Source organism: Liolophura sinensis, chromosome 6 (assembly GCF_032854445.1).
Source record: "Liolophura sinensis isolate JHLJ2023 chromosome 6, CUHK_Ljap_v2, whole genome shotgun sequence".
Lineage (NCBI taxonomy): Eukaryota > Metazoa > Mollusca > Polyplacophora > Chitonida > Chitonidae > Liolophura > Liolophura sinensis.
Window position 1 is genome coordinate 74,585,197 of NC_088300.1, and position 11,879 is coordinate 74,597,075.

The 11,879-nt window shown below is 39.0% G+C and overlaps 1 protein-coding gene across 1 annotated transcript in view; it reads right to left on the reverse strand.

Moving 5' to 3' along the window:
• Positions 1–417: 417 nt before the first annotated feature.
• LOC135467553 (telomerase protein component 1-like) overlaps positions 418–11,879 on the reverse strand; it is a 45,378-nt gene continuing 33,916 nt past the window's right edge. The window contains 16 exon segments of the mRNA XM_064745324.1: positions 418–1,129; positions 1,474–1,575; positions 2,410–2,604; positions 2,994–3,132; positions 3,438–3,463; positions 3,700–3,835; positions 4,323–4,469; positions 4,889–5,007; positions 5,972–6,050; positions 6,665–6,876; positions 7,341–7,495; positions 7,828–7,960; positions 8,654–8,761; positions 9,070–9,198; positions 11,160–11,259; positions 11,630–11,799. Coding sequence (XP_064601394.1) covers positions 992–1,129; positions 1,474–1,575; positions 2,410–2,604; positions 2,994–3,132; positions 3,438–3,463; positions 3,700–3,835; positions 4,323–4,469; positions 4,889–5,007; positions 5,972–6,050; positions 6,665–6,876; positions 7,341–7,495; positions 7,828–7,960; positions 8,654–8,761; positions 9,070–9,198; positions 11,160–11,259; positions 11,630–11,799 — 2,088 coding nt within the window. The 3' untranslated portion in view covers positions 418–991.

An 11,879-nucleotide genomic window follows, 5' to 3' on the forward strand; every position in this document is an offset into this window, starting at 1 on the left:
AAAATTACACAAATTGGCCCAAAACTTAAACTTTGTCTATAACTTTGTCTTTGTAAAACCCTGTACTAATTTTCAACTCAGTATGATAAAATGTTAAAAAAAAAAATCAGTAAAACTCCTTGAAAAATTCCTGAGAGACTGATGGATCTGTCAGATTGATAGACCCCATGTTCTCAAACAGTCAACAACTCCTGCCTGCTCTGTTTTATCTAGGTGATTTGAACATGGCAAGCTACATTTGAATTCTTCACTATGTACAGCAACACTTGAACACTTGTAACAATGATGGAGTCTTCTACATATATATCCCTATTTGCTAAAATATGTAAGTATTCAAAATGCATACATAGTGAATAACGAGATAGCAATCACGATAATTCATGAAAAATAACCAGAACATTCATTTAAAAAACCCTACGTTTTATTTTACCTAATATTTTTATGCCATATCAGTTCATGATACCACTATAGTAAATATGTCTTGAGAAGACTGTGATAATATTTTCCAAATATAACAACAAACTTCCTTTCAGGTCAGTTTTTAAGAATGTTGAATACTTCACAATCCTCATAATCCTTTTATACACTCTGATGAGTATCGATGTAATACTGCTTCGCTAAAGTACACAGGTCTACACAGTGTTTCCAACCATCATAACAAGAACATAGGTAAAGTGTATATTAATAAACCACTGTCTAAACTTTCATCACAGTCTTCCCAAATTATTCAAAATTCTATCAAAAATGCTATTCAACTTGATCACACTTAAGAGTGCTATACTCTAGCAACTGATAATTTTGTAACTTGTAAATATACTTCAAAAACACAATAAAGTCAAGCAAATTAGTAATCAGTGTCACATGAGTGCATGATAACAACTGAGAAATATACACAATGTTCAATAGTCCAAGATTAAATTAAATTCTAGTGTTTCGCAAACAATATAACAATGTTCCCCTAAACATTTAAATCCCAGAGGCTTGATAGTGATCACATGGTCCAGGTAAGGAAGTAGACATTGCCCAGCTTGTCACCACAGATCAGGCCATGGCTGTCTCCCACTTTCTTCACTGACTGGCTGCTGCTCCTCAGACAGGTAACTGGGGAGGGGCAACAGAACTGACCAACCTATGTAAGTCAGAAGCAAGCAAACATGAGAAAAACGCAATGGAATAAGCTTCAAACTTGGTAAATAATTCAAAAACTTTTGACTGAGATTTGTAAATAGGGCTCGACTGAGCATTATGAGGACATCAGAGGATACCCATGACCATCCGCAGGTTGCTAGATGGCCTTCCCACATGCCACCGGAGAGGAAACCAGCATGAGCTAGACTTCAACTCAACACTTATCCCATTGGTTAGAGGCTTCTGGGTCATGTGCTGCGCCAGCAAGCTAACCACTCGTCCATGTACCTGTATACTACAATACCAGCTTTCCGTGCGTTACAAGTTTCAACTACATTCACTCACCTGAGTACCATCATGGGTCCAGACTTTAATGGTGCTGTCAAGAGAAGCTGTGAACACTAAATGCTTGGTGACCACAACAGCTGATATAGCTCCATCATGGACCTAAACAGGAAAAGAGGAAATGCAGAAAATCTAGTTCCACCACGTAACAGTCTTCCATTCACTATTCTGTAACTCAGACTTTCCGAGTGCACTGTCCCTAATATGTCGAAACTGTATGCTACAAAAACCTGTTTCCTTTAATCCTTGGGTAATACTGACTTTATATCACCTAGTTAGTCTTAACTTTAATATGTGTTTCAAAAATAAACACAGAGAACTGTAAGCTACTACTGTAAAAAAAGATGATCTTAATTTTGAGACGAGCTTTAATGGCTTTAATTATTCCTGCATAATGAGGTGATGTGAATTTAGAATTACAGGAAACCTGTTTTTGTCTCCTTCATCTTTGACACTTTGAGGACAGTGCAAGTGACAGGACTGAGTTCCAGGTATGACGTGAGTATAAGCTTAAGGCGTATTTAATGTGGAAGCTGAGCTGAGAACTTGGCCAACCAATCTCAGAGCTGCATGCAGTCGGCTTCCTACTCTTATGACAGGTGCACTGCAGTCTTCTGGATTACTGCAGAACAGTTATGAGGTTTGATATTCATGGGATCAGCATGCAACTACGTGTAGAAATGTGTCTGACATTGTTAATAAAAGTTCAACAAAACACAAATAATGAATGAGGCAATATGGCTGTGTTGTGAACAGGGATGGTGTTAAGAAAAATTTTCTGACAAATGGAAAAGTTTATTTCTCATGGGCAGTTAATACACACGCCTGTATTATGATAAGTAAATAAACAATTATGCACAACAGACAGCATATATACATTCAGGTAATGCGCAGAATATGTACATGTAAACATTTTTGCCTAATGAGAACACCTACCTTGTTTGTGTTGAAAAGCTCCACAGTCACAGGAAGACCCTGCTGGTGAGTGGACTGTACCCACTTGGACAGATAACCCTCTGAGTTACCCACAAAGCACTCCTTTCCACACACGCCAACATCAGAGAGGCAGGCCTTACTGTTAGACTCAACAGTTGCCAGAGCTTGGCATTCTGGGAAAATCTTCAGTTGATTCTATTCAAAGTAAACATTAGGACTTACCTATAGGCATAGAATTGGAGATCCATAACAATGGTGAACTGTGTACCTAATCATCAGCTGGGTGTAAGGTGATGTATAAAGTCACAACCAAATTACAACCTGCTTCAGTTTGTCAAACTTGGAATTTTCAAGAAAGAAACATGTAAAGTTCGATCTGAGAAGCTATCCTCCACTTGCTTGTATTGAAACCTGGACGAACCAACCTTTTGATCATTAGTAACGTCTGTGTATGACAAAACAAGCCTGGACCTATCAGGAAACCTGCTTACAAGTGACTAGACCACTGTATACTGATTGGTCAGGAGAGGGCAGTCTCCACAAACAAAACCTTTACACCAATTCTATGCTAGCCTGAAACTTACATCCTTGCTTCCAATCCGGCTGTACATGGGAAGGTCAGCCAGCAACCTGCGAATGGTCTTGGGTTTCCACTCCAGTCTTTGGGCTCTGCTTGGTTTCCTCCCACCATAATGCTGTTCACCATTGTACACATGAAATATTCTTGGGTAGGGCGTAAAACACAAATCAAATAAATCAATACAATCTTGACTAAGTTCCTCATTTTGCCTTATTGTGAGAGCTCAATCGATCTTTGAAACCTGTTTTGGTTTATTTATCCTTTTGGAAGGTAAGATGATATCCTATTTAGAAAAATGTTTCTGCTCCAAAAATGATATTAATTTACCTCTAAAAACATACTTTTTCAAACAATTTTCATTACAAATGCAGTCAGTAAGTTAGATTGGCTCCATCATACAGATATGGGAATAATACGGTCTGCTGTTTTGATTTTTTCAGTGGATTACATCTGAGAAGACCAGAACTGTTGCATCTGAGAGGACCAGAACTGTTATATCTGAGAGGACCAGAACTGTTACATCTGAGAGGGCCAGAACTGTTATATCTGAGAGGACCAGAACTGTTACATCTGAGAGGACCAGAACTGTTATATCTGAGAGGACCAGAACTGTTACATCTGAGAGGACCAGAACTGTTACATCTGAGAGGACCAGAACTGTTACATCTGAGAGGGCCAGAACTGTTATATCTGAGAGGACCAGTACTCACCTTACTCCTGGTATTGAGGTGCCAGAGCCCCAGTTTACCGTCCGCTCCCACTGAGAACAGGTAGGAGGAGTACTGATTATGGCACTTCATGCTTGTTACCCAGTCACCATGGCCCGGCACTGAGCCAACTTTGGAGCTGTCAGAAAAAACAAAGGCGTTAAATCATAATAAACTATGCCACAGATCTACTTTTTAATGACTTACATTATGTGAAAAGAATGAGTTTCACAGATTAGGTTTTAATGATTTTTAACATTTCATACATCATGACAATGAATGTCATTATCCCTGCTTGTTGCTTAAAATAAAACTGCAGTTAAAGGAAGATTACCTGTTGCAGGTGAGGAGGTTCCCACTGTCAAGGTTTGTTAGTAAGTTACCTGTTACAGGTCAGAAGACTCACATTACCCTGGTGTGTTGATAACTTATCTATTACAGATGAAGAGGTTCCAATTATCCAGGTGTGACGGACTTATCTGTTACAGGCTAGGAGGCTCACATTATCCAGGTGTGCTGATAATTCTCCTATTACAGGTTAGCAGGCACACATTATTCAGGTGTGCTGATAATTCTTCTATTACAAGTGAGGAGGCACACACTGTCCAGGTGTGCTGATAACTTACCTGTTACAAGCGAGAAGTTTGTCATTATCCAGATCCAGATGCCAGACTTTAACTTCCCCAGTCCACTCTCCTGACACCAAGGAGCCAACTGCATGGTGTGCCAGGCAGCTAATCGGGCTATCTGTCCTCAGCTCTAACAACATTCGCCTGGTAAATTGATCACAGAACACAGATCATAAAATCGGGAACAACATCAAACCTCGCCTTATAAGTCCAGTAAAACAATACATGTACCAATAAGTATTATACACTACTTGAGCATTCTGTTTCTTAGTGACCATGAATACAGAATGTAATGCCTCACAACACTAGTCCAACTGATACTGTATTGGCAGATAATCTGAAGCAAGGACACTGGTACTAATATGCATGTATTACATGTAATAAGCTGCACACTGAGTCACAAATATAGGGAAATGCACAGCTAAGATCGATTTAGTTGCCAATTTTCTTCTTGCACATATTTTCAATGTATCAGGTATTCATTTTGTCTACATCTTTACAGAACACTCGCATTGGTGTCATTAAACTGACAAGGTTGTGTGTAGAATGATGTTCTTACTGACCGCAGACACACATTCCCTCGCCTCAGGATCCGCCAGAGGTTGATAGTGCCGTCATCCGACCCTGTGGCCAGACTGTCCTCCCTCACAAAACAGATAGCGTTCAGCGATTTACCATGAGCCTGGGAAATACAATGGTCACATTTATTTATTTATATTATTTGACTCTTGCTTGACACAACATCCACGAATTTTGATGGTTGGAGGAAATCAGCGTTCCTGGTGTGGTAATGACTGACGAACTTCCTCATGTGATGAACAGATGAGTACACCATGCTGGTGGTCTTTAACGAATGTCAACCACTTATTGTCACCAGGCTTCTTATTTTCACAACCAGTGCAAGTTGGGAATCTAAAAAGTCCTTGTCAAAAGGCTGGGTTTGAACCCCTACCTAGTGTGCCCAAGTGAATGAAAGGTTAGTTCCTCTAAAGGCTCGCTCCCATGTAATGTTTCCAGCACCTTCCACTTAAACACGACAATTTACGAAGAGGTACACATCCAATGTCCTTCATAACTGGGCCAACTGGAAGACTTCACACTGCCATATCAGCTGTAAACATCTATTTAAAGTACATGTATGAACAATTATCAATTATGAACAATTATTTTCTCTGAAACCAAACACTGGTTGACTTATATTGTAAAATAAGCCTAAGCAGCATTTTAGAATTTATTAGATTGATGTTTTACAGCGTACTCAACAATATTTCACTTCTGAGACAATGGCCAGAATTATGGTGGGAGGAAACTGGCCAGAGCCAGGGGCGAAACCCACTGCAATTCACAGGTTGTTGGTAGACCTTCCAACATTCGGCCAAGCATTTCAGGAATGAATGAATGATTTTGGCTTAATGCCACACACTGGCAATATTTCAGCCATATCGTGGCGAAGCATTTCAGGAGCCTGACATGTTCAGTTATATGCAAGTTTAGGTGACACCAGATGGGGGCTCTTTGAAATCAACACAACTGTTAAAAAGATGTGACTTTATGTTGATGTCATAGGGAACCATTGATCTGACAGATCCCACCATGCAAGATGTGTATTCAATGTAAAATCATGTATATTAGGCTCTACTCCTCACCTGTACAGACACAGCCAGTCTGAAGCTCTGACTGGCCTCCTCTGTCTGACCTTTGACCCAGACCTTCAAGCAGCCATCTCTACAATGTCACAACAAGCATGCTATAGACATGTTAGGAAAGGAAGCCCTTTTCAAATCAGGGGTGTGTAACATTATCGAATATATGACCAATGCTAAGGAGGACCAATACACTGATGTGGCAGATCCTCTCAAATTCACAGAGGTTTATGAGAGACAAAGAGGGCAATATCGCAACCTAATACAGATGAAAGATGTGATTTGACCGTAACTGCTAGATTGATCATAAATGGACCCATCAACTCAATGTTTCTTATATCAACTACCATAAAATCATGCCTATCAGCATATTAATACCCCAACATTATTAGAATCCTGAAATGCCCATATGGTTTATACCAAAAAATTTTGTTTATGACATTATATTTGTGTAACTTGATGCTATACTTAATAATTTTTCATAACACAGTTGTAGTTAGCCTAAGCTGTAGCCTAATTATCATGAGTTGGATTTGAACCTGGGATCTCAATGAGCAGGGGTCAATCTGATATGACAAGCTGACCAAGCAAAAAGAGAATGAATACTAGGCACATTCAGTGTTAAACACAAACTACAGAACTTGTTATACAAGCTTTTCCCACAATTTCTTTCAGAAAGACATTTTAGCAGCTAACCTGCTGCCTGTAGCAACCAATGCCTCATCCCACGATGACGCTACACATGTAACCTCTCCATTGTGTTGACCAATCACATCCCCAGATCTCACTTGTCCAGCCCATAATTTCACAGACTTGTCAAGGGAACTGGTGCAGATAGTTCCAGATTTAAAACAGTCCAGTGAAACTACTCGGTCTGAATGACCAGTCAGACAGGTCACTTCATTTGCCTGTGGAAGGTATGGATATATTTATTTATTTTATTTCATTTCATGTTTAATGCCGTATTCCAGAATATATTACTTTGACGATGGCGGCAGCCAGCATTACGGTGGGAGGAAGTATGGATATAACTGTATAATATACATTAAAGAATCATTCATACATTACTGATAGGACTGTGTTTCAATCAATAATCTGTAATACTTAGGTGCCAAAAATGAGTTTGAAAAACTTGCAAGATTATTTTGTTAACCATATTTCATCCACATTGAAGGTTGCAGTAAGCCATGTTTAGGTCAGAAAATTAAAACTTGGCAGTGAAGCATTCTAACCATTGAAGTCCAGTTCTTCCACAGATTAGTTTTGCCTTTCTGCTGTATTGCAAACTATGACAACTATGCCCTTAATACTCAGAGTTACTTTCCTTCCATTTTAAATGAAGCCTAAACCAAATACTTTTTGCAATTTATACCTGGAGGGGTTTCCACAGTTTGATAGAGCCAATGTCATCACAGGTTACAACAACAACCTCCTCAAATGACACAGGAGGAGCTTTCTCCTTCTTGGACTTCTCCAGTTCCTCAACCTGATCTCCCCAGCTTGGCTCAGATTCCTTCTCTTCTTCCTCTGATTAAACAAAGATGAAATCACTTTAATATGTGAACTTACTTTTAGTTTCACCTAAAATAAATTTTACGCTTTCCTATTATGAATGAAGATGAAGTTAAATACTAAGAAATGACAGAAGATAGTAGTTTTTCTTGCTATGGTACTTGAAAATACCTTATGTATAAACTTTCAGCATGTCGATTTGATGAAAATGTAACTGTGGCCTACTTATTAATGCTCCGATTTACTGCACTACACATGGTAAGTATTTTTTTAAAGTACTGTAAAATTCTTAAAACTGCCTTTACTCACCACATCTGTATAATTCATTATTGTTCACATATACACACCCTTTGTGACCTTGACAAGCATGTCACAGGCCAGCACACGACCTTGATGTCCATACAGGGTGGTGATCTCTGTACCTTTATGGGACCACACCTTGGCTGTTCCATCACTGGACGCAGTGACCACACAACCATACTGAAACACAACAAACAAGCGGCAATAGAAAATCCCCACATCATTCTTCACTCACCAATACACAATTGTCTAATATAAAATGTATATCTATCTTTACTAAAATGATGACCAAACTTATAAAACATATAATCATATAATAATATGAAACTTTCAGATTAATTTATACATACTTATAATTTGTTTCTGGGGACTACATTTCAAGACTACATTGGTTGGATTGGCCACTTTCAGGGCTTCACAACAATTATAATCGTGTCAAACTACACAGAATAATGTCTTCAGAATATGCTTGAATAAACACCTGGCAAACAAGCGAAAAGGTTAAAGAATTACAGTACATGTTTGCAAAGGTAAAACAGTGTATTAGGATGCTTTTAATATCTGCCCACTATGGAAGCTATATCTGCTTACAAACTGCTGATGTCGAACAAAGGCAAAGTGATCGAGTAACAAGTGATCAGATCTGATTGGTGGCCAGCATTAAGGTGAGAGCAAAACGGACACAGCCGGGGGAACACACAACCATCCACAGGTTGCTGCAGACCTTCTGACGTGTGACCTGGAAAGGAAGCCAGCATAAGCTGGACTTGAACTCACACTGACTGCATCTGTGAGAGGCTAATGCATCAGTGTGCTATAGGGCACAGTAACCATTCAGCCACGATGGCCTCTTAAGTGATCATAGGTACCCACCTTGTAGGCTAAGCCATTGATGGTTGAGGAATGACCAATCAGAGATGTCCTCTCTTTCTCAGCATTGATGTCCCAAACCTTCACATTGAAATCATTGGAGGAGGTGATCTGTGGGCGATAATTTATGTGGGAAACTTTATCTACATAGATGTACATGACGACAAAACTTAAGATTAACCCAGGCGAATCAGTTTAGCTCCACAAACTAGTTTTAACTTTAAGATAGTATGAAAAAAAAATTTCTTTGTAGAAATACAGATTAATATATGATCTTTGAACAAATTCTTCAAATATTTCCATTTAATAACACGCTGCTTTCTGCTTTTGTTGTATTCCATAATCATATTGATTGAAAGCAAAACCAGAAATGTGATAAAAGTTTGGGGTTTTAATAATTACATGCATTTAATACTGACCAAGAAATCTCCAATGTTGGACCATTTACAATCTGTGATCCAATCAGCATGGCAGGCATGCAAGATTTTGATTGGTTCAATGTCAGTTAGGTCAAGGTCAATGGTGGTCATATCCCAGATCCTCACAGACTGGAACAAATAATACATGTACACGTATACAATGTATACAGATAAATTCTGTGATGCATCAATAGGCATTTTACACCCAAACCACCAACAAATATTGCTTAGTGTAGGAATAATTTCTATCACTTCCCCAATGTTTCTTACAGAATGATAAAACTAAATGACGTTCAGCTTGATTTAAGCACTTAGTGAGTGGAATTAATTCATATTCTGCACAACAGTTACATGAGATGTTTTAAACTGACAGCTACCTGTCTCTTACAATACCACCACACTGCCATTGGTTTACAGCACAGAACTGACAGCTACATGTCTTTTATAATACCACCACAATGCCATTGGTTTACAGCATGGAACTGACAGCTGCATGTCTTTTATAATACCACCACACTGCCATTGGTTTACAGCATGGAACTGACAACTACATGTCTTTTATAATACCACCACACTGCCATTGGTTTACAGCACAGAACTGACAACTACATGTCTTTTATAATACCACCACACTGCCATTGGTTTACAGCATGGAACTGACAGCTACATGTCTTTTATAATACCACCACACTGCCATTGGTTTACAGCATGGAACTGACAGCTGCATGTCTTTTATAATACCACCACAATGCCATTGGTTTACAGCATGGAACTGACAGCTGCATGTCTTTTATAATACCACCACACTGCCATTGGTCTACAGCACGGAAATGACAGCTACTTGTCTTTTATAATACCACCACACTGCCACTGGTTAACAGCATGGAACTGACAACTACATGTCTTTTATAATACCACAACACTGCCATTGGTTTACAGCACTGAACTGACAGCTACATTTTTTTTATAACACCGCCATATTGCCATTGGTTTACAGCACGGAACTGACAGCTGCATGTCTTTTATAATACCACCACACTGCCACTTGTTTACAGCACAGAACTGACAGCTACATGTCTTTTATAATACCCCAACACTGCCATTGGTTTACAGCACGGAACTGACAGCTACTTGTCTTTTATAACACCACCATACTGCCATTGGTTTACAGCATGGAACTGACAGCTACCTGTCTTTTATAATACCACCACACTGCCATTTGTTTACAGTACGGAACTAACAGCTACATGTCTTTTATAATACCACCACACTGCCATTGGTTTACAGTACGGAACTGACAGCTACATGTCTTTTATAATACCACCACACTGCCACTTGTTTACAGTACGAAACTGAAAGCTACATGTCTTTTATAATACCACAACACTGCCATTGGTTTATAGCATGGAACTGACAGCTACCTGTCTTTTATAATACCACCACACTGCCACTTGTTTACAGTACGGAACTAACAGCTACATGTCTTTTATAATACCACAACACTGCCATTGGTTTATAGCATGGAACTGACAGCTACATGTCTTTTATAATACCACCACACTGCCACTTGTTTACAGTACGGAACTGAAAGCTACATGTCTTTTATAATACCACAACACTGCCATTGGTTTATAGCATGGAACTGACAGCTACATGTCTTTTATAATACCACCACACTGCCACTTGTTTACAGCACGGAACTGAAAGCTACATGTCTTTTATAATACCACAACACTGCCATTGGTTTATAGCATGGAACTGACAGCTACATGTCTTTTTTAATACCACCACACTGCCATTGGTTTACAGCACAGAACTGAAAGCTACATGTCTTTTATAATACCACCACACTGCCACTTGTTTACAGTACGGAACTGACAGCTACATGTCTTTAATAATACCACCACATTGCCATTGGTTTACAGCACGGAACTAACAGCTACATGTCTTTAATAAAACCATCACATTGCTATTGGTTTACAGCAAGAACAAGTGACCTTTAATCATAAAAACATAGCATTTCCAAATATTTAACAGCCCGTATGTGAAATTACAGGCACTGTTACCACAACGTCAATTTACAAACTGACCATGTCTCTGCTAGCAGTGGCCAATCTAGTCTCTGAGGGGTTGAATGAGCAGCTGGTTACCGGTGCAATGTGGCCGGTCAGAACCTCTATGGGTGAAACACTGTAAACAGGTAAAGCACACAAAACACATCACTGATATTTTCACCCCAAAAATATATTACTGTAAATCTTCAACCATTCAACCACTGAAGCAATTTTTCGAGTGAAATTTATGCACACACTTATTATAAAAAAAATAATGCCAAAATTGATCAGTAGGATATTATCCTATCTCCCAAAAGAATCTTACTACACATTTCTATTAAGATCAATAGAACTCTTAGAATTTGGTAAAATGAGTTGTTTATTCCTGGACAAAACATCAGTTCCAACACAGCAGCTGATTAATCCAATGGTCGCTTGCCTGAGAGCTTATCAGAAAGTATTTGACTTTATTAGCATGATAAATGCTACACGTAGTACACGTGTACCTTTTATTTTCCGTGATCTTGAGTTTATAGGGTGTCTGGTATCTGAAGAGACAACATGTAAAGTCTTCTGATGTGGAGGATAGAAGCGTCTTTCCTGCCGTGACACACAGGACAGGCTTGCTGTGACCCATCAGCTTGTACAGCTCATTCCCTGTCCCACTCTCAAAAACCTGTGGTCAGCAAATCAACAGCAAACATAAGATGAAAATATACAAGTTCGTAAAACGTTGAAAAAGGGGCCACAAATAGT